Source organism: Lynx canadensis, chromosome C1 (genome assembly GCF_007474595.2).
Source record: "Lynx canadensis isolate LIC74 chromosome C1, mLynCan4.pri.v2, whole genome shotgun sequence".
Taxonomy (NCBI): domain Eukaryota; kingdom Metazoa; phylum Chordata; class Mammalia; order Carnivora; family Felidae; genus Lynx; species Lynx canadensis.
In genome coordinates this window covers 165,494,119-165,521,280 of record NC_044310.1, presented here as the reverse complement: position 1 = coordinate 165,521,280, position 27,162 = coordinate 165,494,119, and the positions used below count along the sequence as shown (strand labels likewise).

Genomic DNA, 27,162 nt, shown 5'->3' with positions numbered 1-27,162 from the left:
GCAGAAGCAATCAAAAAGCATGCTGTCAAAAATTTAGAAAAATGAATATAAACATTATGCTATTTTGGGGGGATATTTGTCAACTTTAAAAAATTTGTAATATATTATGCTTTTCTCATTCTAAATAAATATTCATTTTATAACTAATTTTGTTTTCATAATTTTGCATTTTTTTATTAAAGAACTCCCTTCCCGGGGCGCCTGGGTGGCGCAGTCGGTTAAGCGTCCGACTTCAGCCAGGTCACGATCTCGCGGTCCGTGAGTTCGAGCCCCGCGTCAGGCTCTGGGCTGATGGCTCAGAGCCTGGAGCCTGTTTCCGATTCTGTGTCTCCCTCTCTCTCTGCCCCTCCCCCATTCATGCTCTGTCTCTCTCTGTCCCAAAAATAAATAAACGTTGAAAAAAAAAAAATTTAAAAAAAAAAAAAAAAAAAAAAAAGAACTCCCTTCCCAAATGTGCAAGTTTCAGGTCTTACAAAATGTGAATTTTCTCCTGATTAAGACATGAGCACATTTGGGTAAACCTGTCAGATTATTCTTTTAGGATAAATTTCTAAGAATGGAAGTGTAAGCACAAGGGCCTGTTCTTTTCAAAGCATTTGCTATATTTTGCAAAACTGTTCTTCAGAAATGTTACACTAGTTCATCTCCTTCAGGATATGCCTGTTTCCCACATTATTATTAGCCCTCGATATTAACTTTAATTGTAATATTATTGTATCAAATTTGTTGCTATACTAGGAAAAACATGATTATTGTTATCTTAATTTATATTCATTTAGTAGTTGGTCTACTAAACATTTATCATATATTTTTTAGTTGTTTCTGGTTAAAAAATTTTTTTTAATGTTTATTTTTGAGAGAGAGAGAGAGAGAGAGAAGAGAGAACACGAGTGAGGGAAAGGCAGAGAGAGAGGAAGACACAGAATCTGAAGCAGGCTCCAGGCTCTGAGCTGTCAGCACAGAGCCAGACACAGGGCTTGAACTCATGAACTGTGAGATCATGACCTGAGCCAAAGTTGGACACTTAACTGACTGAGCTACCCAGGCACCCCTGTTTCTGGGGTTTTTAAAATCCTTTTTATGATGTTTTCTTTTCTGATTCTTTTGAGAGAATTCTTTTCCTATTTAGAATATTCACAATTATCATAAACATTGCAAATCGTTTTTCCCAGTTCAATTTGTCTCCTCGTATCAATTTATATCTTGAGATACAAATGTTTTCATCTGCCTACGAATCCAGGGTCTCTCATATGATTTCCACATTTGGTGGAAAATTTGCAATTTTATTTTTTAGCCTATCTTTAATCTCTCTGGGATTTTTTTAAAAAAAGATTTTCTAAGTTTTAGTTGTTTTCTTTTTTCCAAATGGTGAAATATTTATCCCAGTGTGATTTGTTGTAAACCATATTTTCCCACTGATTTGAAATCACCTTTGTCAATGCTAATTTGTTACACATACTGGTTCTGGACCTCTTTTCCATTATGTTGTGTGATTATTATGTCCCCAGTGCTACTCTATTTTGGTCATCATAGCTTTACTTACTTCTTATTTCTATATTCCTTTCAATGCTGGTTAGTATTGTACATTTCATTTGAATTTTAGAATTACCTTTTTTTTTTCAAATTCCAAATGTATCATTTCTTTTTTCACTAGAATAAAATTTATAGAGTCATTTAGAAAGATAATTGATCTCTTTTTAATGTTGGGTCCTTTCATTTAGAAATATGACATGTTCCTCCATTTTTAAAATACTTTTTAATATCCTCCTAGCTTATTAAAAAATTCTAAGCCAATAGGTAGTGGATTTATCAAATGACTTTTTAGAATATTGTGATCATATATTTTCCTTTACAAGTTAATATGAATGTTTGGAATAATTGATTCTGCAATATTAAATCACCAGTTCAATGAACAGAAGTTCTTGGTCATGTCCATTTTTTATTATTTGGATAAACTCAATTTCCCATGTATAAATATATGTATTTGATTTTCTAATGTTTTTGTTTAGGATCTTTCTCATCTGTTTTCATAAGGGACTTATTTTCTAGACTTAATTTTTATACTATTTTATTAGGCTGTGCTGTGAGTATTATTGTGCCTTCAAAAAATATTTGAAGGTTTTCCATCTTTCTCTGGATTTGAGTGTAGTTTGAATAACATAGAAATTACCTTGATTTTGAAGCTTTGAAAAAATTTGCCTCTGAAATCATTTAGACCTGGCACCTTTTCTGAGAATGATTCTATTACAACTCTCATTATTTATTTCTGTGGTGATAGGTTTACTTAAATTTTCTTTCTTATTGATTCAACTTCATTAATTTATATTTTCCTTAAAATGCACAAATTTCCATCAGATTTTCAAAAATATAAGCTTAGGGTTGTGCAAAGAAGTCTGTTATAATTCTTTAAATTTTTTTTTTTCTGTGGCTGTGATTATATTTTCTTGATCACTTCTGTTTTAGTTCATTTGTGGGTTTTTTTCCCTCTGATTAAACTAGCCAGTGATTTATTTGTCTTATTGATTTTCCCTACAAGAACTCTTTCTGGAGTAATTTATCATTTTTACTGGTTGTTTTCTCATTTATTATTTTCAACTTTTATTTTTATTAATACCTCCTTCTGCTTTCTTTGAGCCTGTATTTTTATTCTTTTTTCTTACTGTATATGTAATTTAGCCCTTAAAATAAATATTTGAACTATGAAAAGAAACAACACCTAAAGCAATTGATGAGACTATACTGCTGACAGACTGAATCTGGCCGGAGAATGAAAAGTGTGGATGCAGGCAATAAAGCATTTTGGCTTTGAAGACAGCTTCCTAGCTTGTTAGTTAGACTGTTCTAAGATACATAAGGAGGAAACTTGCTGAATCACCAATGAACCCCATAGGAAACTTTCCCCTCACCTCTTTGGATTTCTACCCGACGCTGGTAATACAAGTAAACCTCGGAGATATTGTGGGTTTGGTTCCAAACCATCACAATAAAGCAAATACTGCCATAAAGTAAGCGAAATGAATTTTTTGGTTTCTCGGTGCATATAAAAGTTATGTTTATACTATACCGTAGACTGTTAAATATGCAATAGCATTATGTCTTAAAAAATAATGTACATACCTTAACTAACAAATACTTTATTGTTTAAAAAAATGCTAACTATCATGTGAGCTTTCAGCAAGTCCTAATCTTTTTTCTGGTGGAGGGTCTTGCCTCCATGTTGATGGCAGCTGACTAATCAGGGTGCTGGTTGCTGAAGGTTGGGGTGGTTGTGGCATTTTTAAAAATAAGACAACAATGAAGTTTGACACATCAGTTGACTCTTCCTTTCACAAACTCTCTGTAGCATGTGATGCTGTTTGATAGCATTTTACCCATGGTAGAGCTTCTTTCAAAATTTGAATCAGTGCTCTCAAACCCTGCTGCTGCTTTATCAACTAAGTTTATGTAACATTCTATCTAAATTGTTGTCGTTTCAACAATCTTCACAGCATCTTCACCAGTAGATTCCATCTCAAGAAACCACATTCTCTACTCATTCATAAGAAGCAACTCCTCATCCATTCAAGTTTTATGCTGAGATTGCAGCAGTTCAGTCACATCTTAAGCACCCCCACCTTTTAATTCTAGTTCCTTAGCTATTTCCACCACATCTGAAGCTACTTCCTCAACTGACGTCTTGAACTCCTCAAAGTCACCGACGAGAGTTGGAATCAACTTCTTTCAAACTCCTGCTAATGTTGATATTTTTACCTATTCCCATGAACACAGATGTTCTTAACAGAATCTAAAATGGTGAATCCTTTCCGGAAAGTTTTCAGTTTACTTTCCCTAGATCCATCAAAGGAATCACTATCTATGACAGCTTCTAGACTTATAATATATATTTCTTAAATGATAAGATTTGAAAGTTGAAATGACTCCTTGGTCCATGGGCTGCAGAATGGATGTTGTGTTAGCAGGCATGAAAACAACATTACTCTCATTGTACACCTCTATCAGAGCTTTTGCGTGATTGGGTACACTGTCAATGAACAGTAATATTTCGAAAAGAATCTTTTTCTCTGAGCAGCAGGCCTCAATAGTGGGCTTAAAATATTCAGTAAACCATGTTATAAACAGATGCGCTGTCATCCAGGCTTTGTTGTCCCACTGATAGGGCACAAACAATAGATTTAACATACTTTTAATGGCCCTAGGATATTTGGAATGGTCAGTGAGCAAGCACTGGCTTCAACTTAAAGTCACCAAGTGCATTAGCCTCTAGCAAGAGAGTCAGCCTGTACCTTGAAGCTTTGTAGCCAGGCATTGACTTCTCCTCTCTAGGTATAAAAGTTCTAGATGGCATCTTCTTCCAATAGAAGGCTATTTAATCTACATTGAAAATCTGTTGTTTAGTGTAGCCACCTTCATTAACGATCTTAGCTAGACGTTCTGGAGAACTTGCTGCAGTTTCTACATCAGGACTTACTGCTTCACCTTGCCCTTTTATGTTGTGGAGACAGATTTTTCCGTAAGCCTCGTGAACCAACCTCTGCTAGCTTCCAACTTTTCTTCTGCAGCTTCCTTACCTCTCTCAGCCTTAATGGTATCAGAGAGAGCTAGGGCCTGCTCTGGATTAGGCTTGGGCTTAAGGGAGACTTGCATCTGGTTAGAACTTGAGCCAGACCACTAAATCTTTCTCCATATCAGCAGTAAGGCTGTTTTGCTTTCTTATCATTTGTGTGTTCACTGGAGTAGCACTTTTAATTTCCTTCAAGAACCTTTCCTTTGCATTTACAACTTGGCTAAATGTTTGGTGCAGAAAGCATAGCTTTTGGCCTATCTCAGCTTTCAACATGCCTTCCCTTACTTACAAAAGCTAGCCGTTTCTAGCTTTTGATTTAAAGTGAGAGACGTGCAAGTCCTCCTTTCACTTGAACACTTAGAGGCCATTGTAGGGTCATTTATTGGCCCAATATCAACAGTGTTGTGTCCCAGGGAACAGGGAGGCCCAAGGAGAGGAGAGAGTCTGGGGAGGACTGGCTCATTGGTAGACCAGTCAGAACACACACATTTACTGATCAAGTTTGTTGTCTTATATGGGCATGGTTTGCGGCACCCCAAAACAATTATAATAATAACATCAAAGATTACTGATCACAGATCACATAACAAATATAATAAGAATGAAAAAAATTGAAATATTGAGAGAATGACCAAAATGTGACACAGAGACGTGAAGTGAGCAAATGCTGCTGGAAAAATAGTACTGAGAGACTTGCTGGATGCAGAGTTGCCACAAATCCTGAGTTTTAAAAAGCACAATATCTGCAAAATACAACAAAGTGAGGCACAATACAGTGAGGTGTGCCTGTGAATGATTAGCCCTTCACAAGGTTCTATTTGTTTTTACGCAAAACTTTAAGCTCAGCCTTCCAGGTTGTCTGTTAAGAATGTCTTAAATTTAGTAGGTACCAATTCAGTGTTTTACTTGCATAGACAAAACTTATGGATTTGATCAAGGCTTTTACATTTATAATATTCATTTTAGGGTCCTATTACATTAATTAAATATTAATGCTCTAAGCATATTTTTCATAGCCTTCTCTGTTTCTTCTCCACTGGAGAATATTGCTGGAAATTAAAAAATAGTATGGTTTATTATCCATGTCATTGGTGTTGCATTTTGATGATAAATTATTTTTGGAAAATGAAAAAAAGATATATAAGTAGAAGAATCCCCTCTGGGTCTCGTGTATTCCTCTGAATAGCAATTTTATATTTCCTCACTATTTTTCCTAGGATTATTACGTATTTTCCACAAGCATCTATAAAATACCAAGCCATAGTCTTAAATATTGGAGATATTTTCTGATGAGCCTCTAATGAGATTTTTAAAAAATACTGTATGTGGTGTAAAAATACTCAGATAATAGTAGTTTGCAAAAACAGTTTTCAATATGTGTAAGGCATTTATAATATTTCTTACACTCTTTAACTGTCACAACAGGGCACACTGGGATAGTCAGTATGTTTAAATTTATACTGGATGGGAAAGCAAAAATTAATGAGTTCTTGAGACATTGTGAGGATGAGAATGTCTTGACTATTGTTAGAATAATCTAGAGATAGTGAGGAGTGAATATGCTAGGCCACAGAAACTCAGCAGTATGGGGATGGAGACCTCAAAGCTACTGAATTGCTTTGATGTGCTTAGCGAGTATATGGACAGCAATCAAAGATGGCTTTAAGAACTGGGTGAATAGAACATAAATTATCCATTTGGCACATATAGAGCATTTTAGAAGCTCTCTCTCTCTTTTTTTTCCCCCTTGGTGGATTGGAGATTTATTATTATTTTATTTTTTATTTTTTTAAATTTACATCCAAATTAGTTAGTAGAAGCTCTCTTTCTTCAGGAGGAGAAGGGGATTGAAATGATAAAGTTGGTTCTGGAATGCTGAGTTTGAGGTAGTATATAGACCTCCGAGTTGAAATGTCCTCTAGGCAGCTCCAATGTGGAGCTAGAGCACAGAGAAAAGTCAGCACCAGAGAGCCATCTCTGAGAATCATCCCAGAAGTTACTATTGAAGACACAGATAAAAGGAAGAGACTTTGGTAACTGTCTAGTTAATAGTTGAATTCAGAGTTCAAGTTCAATTTAGTGCTGGAAATGCTAAACTTGGACTGTAAGATAGAGGAAGCAAATGTTTCCAGAGCTCAACTTGATGGATTAGGATGAGAAACTCTAAAACCTAAATGTGAAAAATAGCAGAGGGTGGCTGAGAAGAAGTGTGGTTAGGGACATAGGAGTGTGAATTCAGAGCCAAAGGGAATTAAAGATGGACCAACATTCAAGAGTGAGGCAGGAGGAGTGAGTAAGCAGAAGAAGGAAGTTTCTTGGCTGCTTAAATATCTGGCCCTACGAAATTTGCTCTCTTTTCTAGGTGACTCTTGCTCAAAGGTTAATTCTTAGATGGCCAACCTGCTTTATTTCGTAGGGTTCTTGTATTATGAGAATAAATACATCCTTAGATGGAGAATGTGGAAAGAGAAGGCTAGAAGGCCAAAGACTGAATCTGGGAATATTAACTTGAATAGGGGTGTCAGAAACACAGAAGGAGAGATAGGAATGTATAGTGTATGTTAGCCAAATATTTAATATCCAGCTGGTGATTAAGTGCTAAAGGCTTTAAAAAGGACAAGGACTTAGATTAGTTGGTGGATTTTGTGATTTGTTGATCAGGAAGTCATAGACAAGCTTCCAGTGAGCCATTCTTGTAGATTGCAGGTTGTAATCCAAATGACAGGGGGTGAGGACCTGAAGGTAAGCAGATGCAGGTGAAGATGGAAACAGCAATACCAAATGAAAGGGAAAGCGTTCCCCTCTGGTGGAGAAGAGAAGATCCAGACACAGGAGATAGAAACGATGGTGGACAGGAAGAGCCCCACGATCCCACAGAAATGACACAAATGAAAAACCCTAGTACAGGGCTTACTTCCACAGAAAAAACATGCTTTTTTCCTTGAGCCTGGACAAAAGGATACTGTCCTAGGTACACTTATATTGAGCTAAGATTGAAAATAGATGAGGAAATGTATTAAAATCTTTGATTTATCTTAAAGTTCTCTGAAATCAGAACAGAAACAAATAAAAAGTCTAGTTAAGCTTTACACAAAAATAACATGTAATGAACAGACAATCCACGTACTGGAGAAAATCTCTGCAAAACATATATATCTGATAAAGGACTGGTATCCAAAATATGTAAAGAACTCCTAAAACACAATAAGCCACAAGCTACTTGATTTAAAAATGGCAAAAGATCTGAACAGATAGCTCACCAATGGCAAATAAATATATTAAAAGATGCTCAACATCCCGTGTCATCAGGCAACTGCAAATTTAAACAATGATGAGATATCATGAAACACCTATTAGAATGTTTAAAATTCAAGACACTGACAACAGCAAACACTGACAAGGATGTGGAGCGCCAGGAACTTCCATTCGTTGCTGGTGCAAATGCGAAATTGTACAGCCACTTTGGAAGACAGTTTGGCAGTTTCTTATAAAACTAAAATACTCACTTCATACAATCCAGCAATCATACTCCTGGGTATTAAGCCAGATGAATTGTTAACTTATGTCCACACAAAAACCTGCATGTGACTGTTTACAGCAGCTTTATTCATCATTGCCAAAACATGGAAGCAACCAAGATGTCCTTCAATAGGTGAATGGATAAACAAACTGTGGTACATCCATATAATGGAATATTTTCAGTAATAAAAATAAATGAAAAGCTGTCAAGTCATGAAAAGACATGAAGTCACCTTAAGTGGATATTGCTATGTGACAGAAGCCAATCTGAAGACTACATACCGTATGATTCTGACTATATGACATTCCTGAAAAGATAAAACTGTGGAATCAATAAAAAGATCACTGGCTACAAAAGGTTTGGGGAGATAGAGAGAGGGACGAATAGGCAGAACACAGAGAATTTTTAGGTCACTGAAATGATTCTGTGTGATACTGTAATGGTAGATACATGTCATCATATATTTGTCAAAACCCTTGGACTGTGCAACACAGAGAGTAAACCCTAATGTGGGTTTGGACTTAATGAGACTATGGACTGTAGTTAGTGATAATATATCAATATTGGCTCATTAATTATAACAAATGTACCACACTAATGTAAGATGTTAATACGAGGGAAAACTGTGTGTTTTGGGGGGAGGAAAGGAAGTCTATGGGAAATCTCTGTACCTTCCACTCAACTTTTCTGTGACCTAAAACTGCTCTAAAAAATAAAGTCTATTAATTAAAAAAAAAAAAAGACTGAAAAACCTTGAAAACAATATTATAAGTGAAAGCAGACAGACACAAAAGGCCACATATTATATGAGTCCATTTATATGAAATGTCTACTACTTTAAGAACCAGGAGTTATACAAAAGAAAGAGCTAGATAAATAAGATGGTGAAAGAAGGATCCTGCTACTGATAGGAGGACATAGTGTGAATATGTTTCAAATTCAAAGAAAGACTAATGTATTTCTCATCAGAAAATAGCCTTAGAGAATTTTTCTGTTCATACATTTATTATGATATAATAGGATTTTTCCAGCATCAAGGTGTTGATACCAACACTAAATTACTAGGCAGTACAGCTTTCTGCAATAATACCTGTGCTTGGTAATTGGGGAAATCATAACGACCTTAAAAGCTAAAACTCAAGAATGCCTGGATCAAACTGTAGCTCAAATTGACTTCTTACACAAACTCTAAGTTACAAAAATGGATGGAGCAAATAACCAGGATGAAATATGTAGGTCAACCTGCTTATAAAAAATAACCTTGACAGAGTTATATAGATAGATATTGTTGTAAAATTTCTTTATACAGTGAGAGGGAGTAGGCCAAGTTTACTGAGCCGTAATATCTACTTATCTTTGATGAAGCAATCATAGCTTGTAGGGCTGTTGGACTGTATCACAGAGATGCCAATTGTTAATCATCAAGTAAGATTCATGATTTGCGAAAATGGAAGATGATTATTATTTTTAGAATAAAAAGAGTGCATACTAAGCCGTAAGAAGTAGAATGTCCAGTAAAAGATAAGTGAAAGACACAAAGAGGCTATATTAAAACAGATAGCTAAGAAATTATGGAAATTATAACAACAAATATTATATTATGAAATTATTATCAGTATCACTAATAATCAAACAAATGTAAGTTAATGCAAAAGTAAATGCTGATTTAATCTGTCAGACAAGATTTAAAAAGAATAATAATATCCAATGTTGTATGAGTAGAGGTAAATGAATTCTCTGATGACTGTTAGTGGGAGTATTAATTGGTAGAGAGTTTTTGGAGGAGGAGTTGGCAGTTGCTCTTAAGATGTTTTTTTAATGCAAATTTTCTTCAACCAAAATTTCACTTCTAGGAATCTGTCCAACAGAAGTATTGTCCAAGTGCACAAAGATGTGTTTAACAAGAAAGTTCATGGCAGTGTTATTTGTAATAGAGAAAAATTGGAAACAACATGAATGTCTCCTCATAGAATATTCCACAGAGATGAAAAGGAATTAAGTAGATTTCTTTGAACTGACACGTAAAGTTTTCCAAGAGATATTGCCAAGTGATACAGAAGGTATAAAACATAACTTATAGGGTGATCCCACTTATGTTTACAAACACCCCCAGAACTAAATATTGTTAAGTTGGCAGTTAATTAAAAAAGGTCTAGAAGAATGCACTATGAATGCCTTGGGGGAGGAGTAGGGCAGAATAGGAAATGAAGAGGCATCTGTAGTTATTTTATTGTATACACTTTTATACTGTTTGATTTTTTTTAAGTTTATTTATTTATTTTTGAGAGAGAGAGAGAGAGAGCAAGAGAGAGAATCCCAAGCAGGCTCTGAGCTGTCAGTGCAGAGCTGGATGCAGGGCTCAGTACGACAAACCGTGAAATCATGACCCAAGCCGAAATCAAGAGTCGGATGCTCAACCAACTAAGCCACCCAGGAGCCCCTATACTGTTTGATTTTTTAAACAAAAACTAAAAATTTGTGTAATGTTAGGAGTTATTTAAAAATGTACATACATACTAATGAATTAATATTAGTAAAGCACTGAGAATATTTCCTGGTGCAGAGAAAGTGCTATGTAAGTGTGTGTTAAATTAAATAAATTAGTTCAAATGTTAGGGCTTTATCCTGAGAAAATAATTATGGGATGTGCAAACATTTAATTTCTAGAATGTTTAACTCTAAGATTATTAAAGTTAGAAATGACCTAAATGCCCAGCAGATGATTGACTAAAAAATATTAATTCACACAATGAGTGGGATTTTTCAATGATAATTTTTAACAGCTATATGGAGGTATATATTACATGTCATAAAATGCACCCATTTCAAAGAGCGATTCAGTGATTTTTAGTAACTTCATGAGTAGTGCAACCATCAGCGTAAATCAGTTTTAGCACATACCCCCAGTGAGATCCCTTATCCCATTTACAGTTAATCTCATTACCACCACTAGTCCAGGCACCAGTAATCTACTTTCTTTCTCTATAAAATTTCTTTTTCTGCACTATACAGTGGGATATTTTGCATCCACAGACATTGGTCATAATAAGTGATAGCTGGTTACAAAAGGGGAAAAAGCAGATAAAATATTACATATAGGATTAGCCTAGTTGAGTTTATATGAAGAGAGAGAGAGATGAAAATTTGAATGTTAGTTTCCAAAATGTTAATAGTGGTTTCCCCTGAGTGGTAGAAATATGAGTGCTTTTTTTTTTTTCTTTTTTCTGTTGAAATCTTATGATCTGAAAAGCACAATATAAATGATCTTGGAATGGACATGGCTCCTGCAATATGTTCTTTCAATGGAGTGTCTGTGCATAAGAGGGTGGGAATTTAGAAGTGCCTTTGGATATGAGTGGGTTGTTTTTCTAAAGTCTCTCAGGTGGGAGCAAATAGGAATAAGGTTATCAGGTGATACAATTAGTACCTGCAAGATTCAGTTGCTCAGCAGACCAGCACCTGCAAAAAGTCAAGGAAAGTGGGCACTCATGGTTCAAGGCTGCCTACCAGGAATTGGCCTCAGCCTGTCTACCCTTGGATGAACTTGGCCTCTTAGGGATATTTTAGCCAATACTAGCCTCAGAAAGAGAGGTGAGATAGCTGAAGGGTACTCATTCCAGTTCCCCTGGGGTCCCCCACTTTGATACCCACCAGGGCAGAAGCGGAAACACCTATGTCCCCCTCTCCTAAGAACGGAAAGCAGAAGAGTAAGTTTCTCCTTTTCCTTTATTTGCTGCCTTGCTCTTCCTCATCTTTTGTGAATAAAATGCACCCCACATTCTCTTTAGTGTTCTTTTTTTTAATTGTTTTATTGTTTATTTTTATTTATTTTTGAGAAAGAAACAGAGCATGAGTGTGGGGGAGGGCAGAGAGAGAGAGGGAGACACAGAATCTGAAAGAGGCTGTAGGCTCTGAGCTGTCAGCACAGATCCCGATATGGGGCTCAAACTCTGGAATGGTGAGATCATGACCTGAGCCAAAGTCGGATGCCTAACTGACTGAGCCACCCAGGTGTCCCTAGAGTGTTTATACTTAAAGCGAACAGTTTCCAAAAGTATGTGTTGGATTGTCTATTCCATGCCAATGTTCTTTTAAACCAAGTTGGTACTTGGGGTGCCTGGGTGGTTCAGTCGGTAAAGTGTCCAACTTTGGCTCAGGTCAGAATCTCGCTGTTCATGAGTTCAAGTCCCACATCAAGCTCTGTGCTGACAGCTCGGAGTCTGGAGCCTGCTTTGGATTCTGTGTCTGCCTCTCTCTCTGCCCCTTCCCCACTCGACTCTGTCTCAAAAATAAATAAACATTAAAACATTTTTTTAAAAGTTGGTACTTTATGTATGTCTCTATTTATTTTGGGGAGGCTGTTTCTTCAAGAGGGCACAGCATGATAAGAGAAAGGCATGCTTCAGCCAAGTGTGTATACTTTGATGTGAGGTGACAAGATTCATGCAGGATTCTTATTCTTGAAATAAACACCTGACCTATTGCTTTTATTGAATTTGCTTAGAAACAAAATTGCAGTGAACCAAACTATACCTCTGGAAGCAGGAATTTCCTCTGGAGACTCTAGAAAACTTCAAACTCATTTTTTTACTCTTTTAAATATTATCTTCCTAAAATATATGGAAAGTATTTCATAATGTGAGAATAATGTGACCACATCCATATTTTGATACCTTATTTTCCAAATTACTTGAAGAGCTTATTTCGTGTTTGAGTTACAACACTCCCGGTTTCCAATCAGGTGGCCCCACCCAGCTCAGTGAAGTTTTGCCTTATAGTCACTGCCAGAGGGGGCGGAAGGGACCTGCTAGTGCAACTTACAGGGTCTGCACAGAGAAAGGAGATGCTACATGATGGTGGGAAGACCTTGTCTCACTCGTGACCTTAGCTGATAGTGATGTGGCTCTTCAAGCTATTTGCCTTCAGGAGTGGAGTCCATAAAGGGGGTGGCCCCAGGCCCCTCACAGAATCTCCAGTGTAGACCTCCAGTGTCCTTTAATGATGTATTATTGGACGGGACCAGCCCTGGAGGCTTTAACAGCCTTTCTCTGTGATCTGTAAGTTTTGAAAGGCTCAGTATCTACTGTCTTTCTGTAGGACATTGATGGAAGGTCCCAGTGCTCACATTTTATGCTTATTAGTGATACTTTTCATGAGTTTCCAGGGCTAGAGGGACTTTTCCACGCTATTTAATGATTTTCAGTTTAACTCTCTTTCTGAGTGGGATGTTGTAAAGATTAATTAGCCAATGTTCATAAAGTGCTTTCAAGCTGAAAAGTACTGCACAAGGGTGTGCAGACTCATTAGCTTCTTAGTCATTAAGGCTTTTTAGACCTTTTGGCATTCAGAAACTAGACAGTGAAGGCCAAATTCGTATTTTTTCTTGGAGGAGGGGGACCTAAAAAAGAGCAGAATAGAATAGTATCCCTCTTTCTTTTTTGAAAGAAAAAAGATTAAGATTTTTCATCATCTCCTATATCCATACTGCTTCTGCTTCTTCTTACTCCCTCCTTTCAAAATGTGTTTATCTGATTCTTCTGCACATTTGTTTAGAAACTCTATGATTATATTGTCATGTAGGTATCCATAGTGGAACTGATTCTGGCCTCAGAGTGCTGAATTGTTGTACTGATAAATGACACAGGGTAGGTAGAGCATTCCCTTTGTAAATAAAGATTCCCCTCTCGGTTTGCAATGTGTCAAAAAGGTGTAATATTGTCTCCATCCTCAGTAATATTTGCTCAATATATTTAGAGTTCTATATGATTTAGTTAAGCCTGTGACTGAGGCTGGAAAAGTACAGACTGGCCACCAAAGACATAAAGAGTTTCTAAGAGAAGCCAGGGACAAAGATGGATAATGTACAATGAATTAGATTGACAGCGGACATTTTAGCAGCATCAGCTGCACATGATGGGGGAATAATATGAGAGACAGTGGTCAATCTAGAATTGTATACCAAACTAAATTACCTTTTAAGATTGATCATAAATAAAGACGTTTCTATACAAACAAAACACATTTACCACGAATACTAAAGGATGTTCTAAAGGATTCGAAAAGAGAAAATTATTTCAGAAGGAAACAAGAAGAGGCTAGAAGGAACAAAGAGGAAAAAATTGGAAACCATGTGGGTAAATCTAAAAAAGCATTAGGTAATAATAATAATGTCCAATTTGCAGTAACAAAACAAGGTATAAGTAAAAAAAGCAAAAAAGTAACATGTATAACAGGAAGTTAAGTATTCAACCTTCTTATCTTATTTGGAAGGAGGCTAAAGATATTAAAATTAGATTTTATTAAGTATGCACATAGACTTTCTAGTTTTAATCACTAAAATAAAAGAAATGTAATGTAGTGGGGGAGGGGAATCAATGGAATGAGCAAATAAAATCGATAGCAACTGGCTCAATAAAAAGGGAATAAATAAATTTACCATGGATCTTAGTAATTTCTCCTGGGCTCTTACTTTACAATTACAACTACTAAGTAACTATGTTGTAGAGTTCATATCAATATACCAACAGGACAAATGAAAAATAAAATAGTCTTACTGATATGTAAACAGCTATTTCTGGCTTGGGATAAAGTGTTCAGTAACAGCATCATTTTGATAACACAGGACATGGATTATAGCAGAGGAACCTCAAATATAGAGAACACAGATCTTTCATAATGGACAGTAAGCTTGCCTGACCTCTACTCCAGAGAATATTATCTTAATTATACTTTATATTAAACAATTCTGCTCTTTGCTCTGGAAGAAGACACTTTTTTCCAAGGCCATTCATTATACAAACACCTTTGAAATATAGAGCAGTGCCTTTGTTTTTACGTTGTCCAGAAATGTGAGAGATCCATGGAGAGATATCTCCCAAAAAGTTTGGATAAGTTTGTAAAGCCCAGTTTTCTTATCTGAAAAATAGAATGAATGGTATAGCATATGTAGTTACAAGGATCAGATGATATAGTATGTATAAAATGCTTAATGTCATATCCAAGGACTTTGTCAATATCGATTACTACTATAAATGATTATTTCTTGAGTAAAATGTGAGCATGTTTATTGAATTCTTTGTTTTCTCCAGCAAGTAGAATATTACAGCTCATAGATGTTTCTACTTATCACCAAGTATTAGAATTAAAAAGGATTAGGAAGATTACCCAGCGAAACCAGGCATTTTACAGATAAGGAAATAGGTTCAGAAAGGTTAAGTGACTTGTTGGCTTTCACACAGAACAGCCATATAAAGGACAATGGTCATCTAATTTAATAGTCACATAATTTTTAATGAGACCCAGTGCTTGGAGCTCAATAAATATTGGCATTACAAAGGAATTGAAGCAAGCCTATGATATATTAGAAAACATTTCACATATTTATTTGGTCATTCTCTTCTACATACTTGCTTGACCTCTGAGCCACCTTAAACTTGGCCCCTGAAGGCAAATAAATACAGGAAGAAAGAGAGGAAAGGAGAAAGGAAGTCAGGAAGTCAAGAAGGAAAGAGAAAGAGAGAGAAGAAGGAAGGAAAGAGGAAGGAAGGAAGGAAGGAAGGAAGGAAGGAAGGAAGGAAGGAAGGAAAAAAGAAAAGGAAAGAAAGAGAGGGAGGAAGGAAGGGAGGGAGGGAGGGAGGGAGGGAGGAAGGAAAAAAAAAGAAAGAAAGAAAGAAAAAGAAAGAAAAAAGAAAGAGAGAAAGAGAAAGAAAGAAAAGGAGAAAAATAAAATAACCTGTATCCCCTCCTTCCCTCCACCTCCATCATAGTCACTGTCTCCAGAGCAGAGTCAAAACAACAACAACAACAACAACAACAACAACAACAACAGGAAACTACAAGAAAAGTGCTGTGTGTGTAGGTGATGTTGAAAGTGGCCCCATTCTGGCTAAAGGCAGGGAAATTCTGGCAGAATATCTGGCAGCTTTATGTCAACAGCTTTATCCTGGCTTACCAACAAACTTCCTAAGGCGTGAGGGGGAGTAGTAAGGAAGAGGAATGAGGGGGCGACAGAAATAGCATCCAGTTCTAGGAGGCACCATGTTGTAAGACATGATCATGAGTTGTAGCATAAGATGACCTGAGTTCCTGTGTGAGTTTGAGCAAGTTACTGAATTTCCTGATCTCTAAAATGTACTTAAAATTTTTCCATGACAAGTTGATGTGCCATTCAAATAAAGAAATGAAGTGAGAGTGTCTGGCACCTCATTAAATAGAAGGTCCTCATTAAATAGAAGCTGGAATCAAATTCATTGAAGGAATTTATCCAGGAAAGATCTGTAAAAATCAGCCAGCTCACTGATTTTGTACTTCTGCTTAATACCAATTCCATCATTTCTCTGTTTTCTGTAAGAGTGGTGTCACAGCATTGGCTTCTACGGCCTTGTGAAATACTTTCTGGGACCTGAGGTCACAGCTGAATATGCCCAGGTAGCCAAAGCAAGATCTAATAGGAAAGCAATGATAAGGAATGTGGATTGTTCTTCATCTTTTGTCTTTCTCAAGCCTGCTGCAAAAACACCTCCCACTCTGGGTAATTCTTTTCTGGGTGTCCCCGGGGTGTCTCACACTGTTCCTGCCATTCTTATCCCTCGCCTGTGGTAAACTCTTCTAGGAATTGGGAGCTGCTCTGTTTTGTCACTGCTCTAGAGTACCCCTTCACAGGACCTTGTAGTGTGTGTGTGTGTGTGTGTGTGTGTGTGTGTGTGTGTGTGTGAGAGAGAGAGAGAGAGAGAGAGAGATTGAGAGAGAGAGAGAAAGAGAGAGAGAAAGAGAGACAGACAAACAAGGAGACAGAGGGAGGAAGAAACATGCACTTTTCTATCTGCTTTAGAGGAGTCCCAAAGCAATAATACTTGTCCCAATGTGCTATGTTGTAAAGAGTTTAGGGAAATAGTTCTTTTGGTTTTTACTTGGGGTATTTTCTCTCCCTTTGGAATCAGAGATTCTGGAATGAATTTGAGTGAAAGTGCCAGGCAGTACTGAAAATCAGTGATACTGAAATGATGAGAAAGTCTTTGTTGGGATCGAGCCCACCACACCTAGCTGTTTCTTCCCATTGGAGAAGTGTTCTCTTAAAGAATCCCCAGCCTTTCCTCAAACAGGCTTCCGTAGGACATCCCACAAATTTGCATTCAATCCAGTTATGTCAACAGAACGGTGGGCACATTTTGAGCTCTTTTGCTTCAGGCTACTAGGCCCTCAGGTTGCTAAATTCCTACTGGGCCCTTGCATACTTCAATCTGTAGCTGACATTGCCAGGGTCAAGCTGAGATCCCCACTACAGATAACTTATGTGCAAAGAAATTGACTCACAGCCTGCTTGCCTCCAAATGTGAATGTGGGCACTTGCCTTAGATTCTAGATATATAAATTTATTCATTTATTCTTTTTTCATTGATTAGAGAAGGAATGCACAGATGATGTAGATACAGTTCCTGTATCATAGTCATCATAGCCTGTTGCTTCACTTTATATGCTCATAGATGTGACTGTCCATGGTTAAAGCTTCACTGAGACCATGTTATAGTTAACTCTGAAAAATATCCTTTCCAAAGTTAAAATACTAGTATCAACAATTCCATACTCAATTTCTGTGATTGAAAACAAAGTATTATGATAAGGCCAATGCAGGGAATGTGGAATTTGGTGCAGTGATGTTTTAATGTTTTTAACACTCTCTTTGCCCCCAGGTTATGCAGATGTATCTTCCATTTTGTGGAATTGCCATATCTAATGCTCAGCTATTTGCTGCCTCAAGGAAAGAGTATGAAAGAAGCAGGGTGAGTGGAAAGAAACACTGCTGACAACCCTCAAAGCTCTCTGACTTTCAAGTATCTGTGAGTCATCATGTCTTTTAAAAACAGCAGATGATCTTTGAATAGTCCAGGAATCCTTTTAATTTGTTTAATCCTTCAAATTTATGGTTGAAGATACCTATAAGCAATAAGTCCAAATGGAAGTGGATACATATTTTCTGTTGTTGTTTGGGGAAATAGTACCAGCTTCTTTTAAAAATGAAATTAATTTCAGGGAGCCCGGGTGGCTCAGTTGGTTAAGTGTCCAACTCTTGATCTCCGCTCAGGTCATGATCTTACGGTTCCTGAGATCGAACCCCGCATCAGGCTCTGCTGACAGCATGGGGCCTGCTTAGAATTCTCTCTCTCTCCCTCTCTCTGCCCCTCCCGCATTCACACACTGTCTCAACATATATAAATAATCTTTAAAAAAAAATGAAATTAATTCATATCTATACTGTAAGGCAACAGATATACTCTTACTTATGGCTTTGAGACAATAACACACTAAATTGTACAATTTAGTTCCTTTAAGAAGCAAGGTATGTTACAAATGATTTCACCCCATCTCATAAATTTTGCTTTTGAATTCAAAGTGTTTCTGGAAGAGCATCACAAGATGGCTGGACAAGAATGCAAACACTTTTATAGTATTATAAAGACACACACAAAGAGGGATTGATCTCCTATGCCTTCACCAGCTTTAGAGTTAAATAGGAAAGAAAGAGAGGAAAGAAAGAGGAGAGAAAGAGGAATAGCAGGTGGGCCGATACTCAAAAAAAATTCTAAACTATCAAATAGAGATTAAATTATATTAAGCTTATTATACCTTTTTTTAATTTTTAAGTAATCTTTCCACCCAATGTGAGACTCGAACTTATGACTTGAGAGATGAAGAGATGTCCGTGTCACTGACCAGGGACTTGTTATACTTTTATTTTATTTTATTTTATTTTATTTTATTTTATTTTATTTATTTATTTATAAGTTTTTTAATGTTTAAGAGAGAGAGCCAGAGGGTGAGCAGGGGAGGGGCAGAGAGGGAGACACAGAATCTGAAGCAGGCTCCAGGCTCTGAGCTGTCAGCACAGAACCTGACACAGGTTTCGAACCCATGAGCTGTGAGATCATGACCTGAGTAGAAGTCTAATGCTCAACCAACTGAGCCACCCAGGTGCCCCATTGTTATACATTTAAATACATGGAGATTACTGCCACAACTTAGAAATTTATTTAACAAGGTTTCAAAAAGTTAGAAATCCTCAGCTAATTAGTAATCAAATTGACTAAAAGTTTCATTGGCTAAGCATTATGATTTATGAATATTTCACAGCCAACAGATGCACACAACAGATTACTACAGCCATCTTCTTTAACATAGCATACCACACCATTTCTCTGACTTGGATCCTGTTTTTGTCATCAGCCCCATGGCTTACCATTTTCCTCCTTTCATTTGGCACTCCAGCAATAGTCCCCTGTTGCCAGAATACAGCCTGTTACTTTACTTTCTTATACCTTTAGCCACATTCCTCCCTCTGCCTTCAGTGCATCATGTCCACCTTTTCCTCCACCACCACCTGCCTTACAGATCCTTCAGGACCCAGCTCAGCCTTCTAGTTAATCCTCCCTTCCTTTCTTCTCGTCATTCCTTGTATATATTGCCATTATTCTACTTGTGGACACTTATCACACTGTATAATATTTATTGGTGGCATTCTTCTCCACCTACATTTTGAAGTCTCTAAGGGACGCTTCATGTATTATTGATCTTTACATCCTCACATTTGGCACAATTTATTTACCTGTTCAGCACATTTATTGTGTGATGTTCTTCAGACACTGTGTGTCCGAAGTCCCTGCCCTCATAGAACTTACTATTCTAGTGGAAACAATAGATAGTAGGCAAGCAAACAAATAAAAAATAATATACTATCAGGTAGTGATAAGTGCTATAACAAGTGAAATGAGATAAAGGGGTAGGAATTGGTCACTGAAGGATAGTTTGGGAGGATGTTTATCTCAGATCATGATCAAGAAGTTCTCTATAAGATGTTATTTGAACAGAGACCTAAATGAAATGAAGGAGCAAAACCACACAAAGATCAGGGAAGAGTATTCCAGATGGTGGAAATATCAAGTGGAAAGGCACCGCGGCAGGTGAAAGCTTGATCCATGCATCTGGAGAGTAGAGAGGAAGGACTCAAATAACCAAAGCAATCCTGAGAGTAGAGAGGAAGGACTCAAATAACCAAAGCAATCCAAACCAAAGAAGAACAAAGCTGGAAGCATCACACTTCCTGATTTCAAACTGTAATACAAAGCTATTGTAATCAAAACAATATGGTACTGGCACTAAAAACAGACACGAGACCAGTGGGATAGAATTGAGAGCCCCAAAATAAACCCATGCTTGTAAGTTAACATATATAGGATAAAGAGGCAAGAATACTTAATGGGGAAGAGATAGTTTTTCTAATAAATGGTGATGAGAAAACTAGATAGTCACATGGAAAAAATGAAATCAGACCCCTACCTTACACCACTCACAAAAATTAACTTGAATTAAAGGTATAAGTGTAGGACATGAAACTAAAACTTCTAGAAGAAACATAGGAGAAAAGCTCCATCAATTTTTTGACTCTAATGCAAAAGCACAAGCAAAAACAAAACAAAAAAAACCAAGAATAAACTAGTGGGACCGCATCAAACTAAAAAGCTTCTGCACAGCAAAAGAAACCATCAACAAAATGAAGAAGCAGCCTATGGAATGGGAGAGAATACTTGCAAATTGTAATTATGTGAGGTGATGGACGTGTTAACTAACTTTATTGTAGTAATCATTTCACAATGTGTACATGTATCAAACCATCATATTGTACACCTTAAACTTACACAAAGTTATATTTCAATTATATCTTAATAGAGCTAGGGATAAAAAGAAATAATGTGGCTGGAATTAGGGCAGTGAAAAGTGAGAGATTCCTCCCAAAATTGGCAGTGAAATGTACAAAGCTTACTGATGTGGGAAATGAGTGAAAATGACTTTTGGCTTGTACAGATGGCAAGTAAACAGCTGGGTACAGGAGTCTAAAGGTCTGGTGAGATGTCAGGACTCAAGATTCATATTTAGGAACTATCAGTATATATAGATGGCATTTAAAAGTAGGGTACCAGTTTGGGTAATCTGGAGGAGAATATGTGGATAAGAGAAGGGAAGAGGTCCAAGGATGAGCCCAGGAACAAAAGAAGGCACTAGAAGGAGCGGAAGGGGGAAATACAAGTGAAATAAAGAAATGGGGAGTGTTCAGCTGTATGAATGGCCTCTAATGTCTATTGAATTGCCTATCATCCTAGATTTCCTTCTCTTTTTCTCCCATCGTGGAACTAGTCTGTATTGTTATTTGTGAAACTTTTATCACTTGTTAGTAAAGCAGCAATTTTTAATTAGAAACAGTAAAATTACTATGATGTGCTTTGTCAGTGCAAGACTCAAGGCACAATTAGTTTTTCCTCTGAGATAAATGTTTTTGTATATGGGTCCCAGAGGCCCTATCCACGCAGTCACAACAAATTGAAAAGTTAAATAATTGTTCAGTTAATATGATCCATCTGAAGAAATAGTCTAGATGATTAAGGAAATAATGGTTTCCCCCTTAATAACAGGGAATTGTGTTGGTAATTATTTAGACAATTGCCTCATTTTTAATGTTATATTTAAGTATGAAATTATTGCACATTGCCTTCTTAACAGCAATTTGCTGTCCAAATGCCAAACAGTCAGGATACACTCAAAACTTTTTTCACCTCCTGGTGTTTCTCCACATCAGGATCATAGAGCTACCCAGGGCCTTTAGCCACATTCACAAGCTCTCTTTAGAGAAAATGCTACCAAGGATATTTGATCCTCTTTTAGATGCTCAGTGAACTAGACTCATTTCATGGATCTCTTAACTCATTCAAATGCTTTTCTACCTGAACAGACTCAGAGAAGAAATTTTCACGTTTCCAATGGTTTCAGGACAAATCAAATTCATTACTAAAGTTGACAATTGGTCATATCCCTGGGATGATCATCAACACCATCTACCTGAATAGATGTTAATTTGAAAACCCACAAAATCCTTTTGTGAGAGGTCAGACCTGAGAGTGTACATCTCATTAAGTTCTACTGAACAAAGCACCCTCTGGACAATTCACTGGCTGTGTAATTTTCTTATTGCTCTCTGATAGAAGCATAATATCTATTACCTGTACATAGCCCACTTTTCTGAAATCTCTGGAAAGAGCCATGTAATTAAAAAGTCCAAATAAATATTATTTCAATGCAAAAATTGCAAGTTAACTTAGCTGGATAAAATAACAGGTTATTGCAATTTGATTTTTAAATGAGTATGCAGTTTTCAAGTTAGAATTTTAAGGGTTTTTTTCTTTAGTTTGTGTGCTTTTCATTCTGTTGTTTTAACAGAAATTTTAATGGTACTTTCTTTCCTGAGATATATAATAGTATTTAAATGTTTTCCTGTGCAGGTGGAATGAAACAATACTTCTTGTGTAGAGGGATTAATGAGGGTTTTATATGTGTATATATATATATATATATATAAAATAATTAATACTATATATATTTATTTATATACATAAAATATATATGTGTAATATATATATTAATCCATATATATATGGATTAATGGGGGATATATATATATATATATATATATATATATATATGGCTCTGAAGCTTAATTAGCATTCACCACTATAATTCCTTCAGAATTCTGTGAGAAGTGTATACCAGGGAAAATATGTCTCAAGTTTGACCATGAACCCATTTCTTCCTGATGGTGAGGAAGAGCTGCTTTGTAATTTTCTGAAATAAATGTGTTTCAGAGAGAATCAGGTATTGATATAACATAAAATGTTGAGTTTATACCTAGTCACATTGCAGAAAAACTGCAGGAGAGGGTGGGGGTGGGGCATGGAGGAAAGCTGAGAGCTAAGGACTAAATGGGACTATGTAGTCATTAGCTACTTGGGAAATAGTTCTATAGCTATATGTAGGATTCATATGGGATTATATGGATTGGCACTATTTTCAAGTTGTGTTTTCCAGCTCAAAACTCTGTGATAAAACAAAATGATGGAATATTTCAAAACAATCATGAATGCTTTAAAAATTAGCCACACGGGCACCTGGGTGGCTCAGTTGGATAAGTGGCTGACTTCAGCTCAGGTCATGATCTCGCGGTTCTTGGGTTCAAGTCCCACGTTCAGGCTCTGTGCTGACACTTCGGAGCCCAGACTGTCCTTTGGATTCTGTGTCTCCCTCTCTCTCTGTCCCTCCTCTGCTTGTGCTCTCTCTCAAAAATTAATAAACATTAAAACAAGTTTTTAATTAGCCACACAAATATATTTATATTTTATTATAGCAAAGACAAAATGGAATTTTGAGAGGAAAAAAACCATTTTTATTCAGTCCTATACCCACCTAGATATATCCATTTCATCTTTCCTAGGCTTTGCTAGAGGTTGTTAATGACCTATTTGAAGAACAGACTGACCTGGAGAAAATTGTCAAGAAAATAATGCATCGGGCCCAAACTCTGTTGAAATGTGAACGCTGTTCTGTTTTACTCCTGGAGGACATTGAATCACCAGTAAGTCATTTTTTATCTGTCACCTAGAGTTGCAGACTGCATTAATGGAATAAAGTATAGTTTGTTTGTAATTCAGCTTGTGAAATCATGACTCGAACCACTCCCTTCATGACTCTTCTAACCATGAGATGGCTTTTTGTAAAATTAAAGTTTTTAAATTTCTTTTACATGTATTTTCAGTCTTGTGTTGCGTCATCTTAGAAACATGGGCTCTTAGGTTGGTGGGGCCCTTAGAGGTCTATCCCAGTCCTGAGTATTTACAGATGAGGGAACTGAGGGGTTGGATGGTTTGCCCTGTCCCTCCCAGATGCATAGACATTAGCTTAGGTGCCAGGCTCCTATCGTATTCACCCAGTGCAAAGAAGGCCCTTGGCATCTATGGGTGTGGATTGCAGTCCAGATGATGCTCCACAGTCCTCTTATCAGGAGGAGGAAGCAAAAAAATGCTGGAGAAGCAGTGCCTTTGCTTTTGGAGCTCGGGCAGATTGTACTTGAGCTGAGTGGAGTGACAAGCCTCAGCTGGGCTGTGCTCTGCAGCAAAGGTCTGAACTGCAGTCTCCAAGTTCTCTTACAGTTGCTTTGGAGCTGGGGACACTTGCACAGAACATGGGGCAGGTGGAGAAGGCTCCCTGCTCTTCACCGCAGGGGGTCCTGGTACTCCAAAGGCAAGTGGCAAGCTAGTTCAAGGCCTCAGGTCTGCAGCACCTTAGCTGTCAGGTTTCTGTTGAGCCCTTTGGCTCTTTGGGGGAAAATCCACTGGGTAAACACACAACAGTATTGAAAATAATGATCATCATCAATCTAAGTTCTTAAAGTTAAATGTCTAAACCCTTAGCAGCAATTTAATATCTTTACTGTGAACTGTCTTCCAAGACCAGGAATTGTCTAGCTATTTAAGTGCTGTTTTAATACCTCAGAGGATGATATTTTACTGTACTTAGAAGAGGTTATTATCTTTGCCTTTAGGTTTGTTTTCTTCAAAGAATAAGAACCTTAGGATAAATCTGGGAGATTTAATAATAAGTATTGTAAAATTTCAACACTAAGTGTGAAAAAAAATCTGTATTTGTTTAAAATGTTTAGGGGTGTGGGGCGCCTGGGTGGCTCAGTCGGTTAAGCGTCCAACTTCAGCTCAGGTCACGATCTCACGGTCCGTGAGTTCGAGCCCCGTGTCGGGCTCTGGGCTGATGATGGCCCAGAGCCTGGAGCCTGCTTCCGATTCTGTGTCTCCCTCTCTCTCTGACCCTCCCCCGATCATGCTCTGCCTCTCTCTGTCTCAAAAATAAATAAACGTTAAAAAAAAAAAATTAAAAAAAAATAAAATGTTTAGGGGTGTTTGCCTATATTTTAGCAGAGCTGGGGGTTATTTCTATTTTAGCAAGTGTGGATTAAACAAGCAATAACCTTGCCATTATCCTGTGATTGTGTAAAACTCAGTGGAACTTTGGGAGGGGGCGCACACACACACACACACACACACACACACACACACACGACCCAATAACCTATATGGAATGCTTCCAGATGCTTTTGTGAATCACTTGAGTTCACTTACTTCCCCTTCATCCTTATGAAACAGGCATTATTATCATCTTCAGTTTATTGAGCAGGAAATAAGGCTCAGACGGTTGAGTGGCTTGCTGGAGTCCTCCCTCCCCACCCCACCCCCTGACCCTGAAGCCTCAGAAAGGAATGGAGTGGGGGGGGGGGGTGGTGGTGCTTGTTGGTGCAGGCAGGCTGTAGGCTGTCACTAAACAAAGGCAGGAAGAGGCAGCTGTTGGGGCTTCGGCTGCCAGGATTCCCTGAACCACCCCCTGGGTCCCTGTGAGGGCAAGTGGCTGGAGGGCCAGGTGGAATCTGGACAAGGACAAGCTCACTGTTTGCTAGTTCAGTTGTAAACAGACCTGCAAGTAATCTAAAACCAGCTGAGGGTGGCCATTCTTGCTAATCTTTTAACAGAGACTGGTTTTTGTGCTGTGGCCTTGCTCTTCAGCACATCAGATGAAAAAGTACAGATGACAGAAGTGGATATGGAAGGTGGGGATAGAGCTGGAGGGAAGAGTAGGAACAGTGTAGGGGGTGGGTGTCAAAAACCACTCTATGGGGCGCCTGTGTGGCTCAGTTGGTCAAACATCTGACTCTTGATTTCAGCTGAGATCATGATCTCACGGTTCGTGAGTTTCAGTCCCCGTTGGGTTCTGCACTAACAGCACAGAGCCTGCTTGGAGTTCTCTCTCTCTCTCTCTCTCTCTCTCTCTCTCTCTTCCCCTCTGCCCCTCCCTGCTTGCATGCTCGCTCTCTCTCTTTCTCTCTCAAAATAAATAAATAAACATAAAAATCCCAACTATCTATAGTAGATGGTATCAGCATTAAAGGTGTTGATATATTACTGAAAGTTAAAAAGACTTTTTTGCTACCACAGCTGAAAATTCTCAGACTGTAATGGTGGGATTAGAGCAGAAAATTCCAGGCCACTCTACACGATTTCTTCTCTTTGCCCATCCCCTCCCCTTGAAAGTGAGGATGAGCTCCTCTAATCTTGAGGGCCAAGGTCTAGAGGTAAAAGTCAGCTATGTGCAAAAAGAGGAGACTAATCTGCTTGGTACTGTTTTAAAAGCTGTAAAGAGTTTTTGGCAAGGGACTGCCTGGGTTGCTGTGGGAGGGGTGAAGGCAGGAGTGAGGTTATATACATGTGGGTCACCAGGTAGAAACCCCATCAGTGCCATGCTCTTCTTTAGCACACTTCCCACCAAAGACTTCTCAAAACGTCAGACTCCCCCTGGTTGTGTGATAGCAGTTACGGGAAGGACGCCAGACACGGTCATGCCAAGTACAGAAGGAGAAGCCAGACCGAACTGGATACCAGGTGCCAAAATCTGACGCTGCACAATTCAGCAAACAAAAGCAAGACTGTGCACTCAGGGCTCACGAGGCTGGCCTCTCCCAACAGGTATCTTTGTTGTGAAGAACATTTTAACCTTAAATTTTTTTTAATGTTTATTTATTTTTGAGTGGGGAGGGGCAGAGAGAGAGACACACACGCACAGAAACCGAAGCAGGCTTCAGGCTCCCAGCTGTCACACAGAGCCCAACTCGGGGCTCAAACTTGGGAACAGTGAGACCGCAACCTGAGCTGAAGTCGGACGCTTAACTGACTGAGCCACCCAGGCACCCCAGGAATATTTTAACTTTAATGTGTCAAGTTTATCAATTTCCTTTTTGATTTGTGCTTTAAGAGTTTTGTTTAAAAAAACTATCTGCCTCCATGTTATAATAACATTGTCTTATATTTCTTTAACCCATCTGGTATTTATGGTCTTCATATCCATCTAAAATTTATTTTTTGTGTGTAGTGTAAGGCCCTATATGTATAACCCATTGTGTCACCCCCCCACACACGCACACACTCTGTAATGACACTTCTGTATTATATCAAGTTTCCATATATACCTGGGTCTGTTTCTGAGCTCACTAGTCTATTTGTCTATTTCTGCACCAGTATCATACTGTCTCGGTTTCTGTAATTTCGTAATACACTTTGATATCTGAGAACAAGTCCTCAGTGCTGTTCTCTTTAAAATCGGCCTGCTTATTCTTGGCCTGTTGCTCCTTAATATAAATTTTAAG

The 27,162-nt window shown here is 37.7% G+C and overlaps 1 protein-coding gene across 2 annotated transcripts in view; it reads left to right on the top strand.

Moving 5' to 3' along the window:
• PDE11A (phosphodiesterase 11A) overlaps positions 1-27,162 on the top strand; it is a 412,306-nt gene that overhangs the window by 159,251 nt on the left and 225,893 nt on the right. For both annotated transcript variants that reach the window (XM_030325285.1, XM_030325284.1), the window contains exons 3-4: positions 17,774-17,863; positions 23,395-23,535. In XM_030325285.1, the coding sequence (XP_030181145.1) occupies positions 17,774-17,863; positions 23,395-23,535 (231 nt within the window). The remainder of the gene's footprint in view (positions 1-17,773; positions 17,864-23,394; positions 23,536-27,162) is intronic.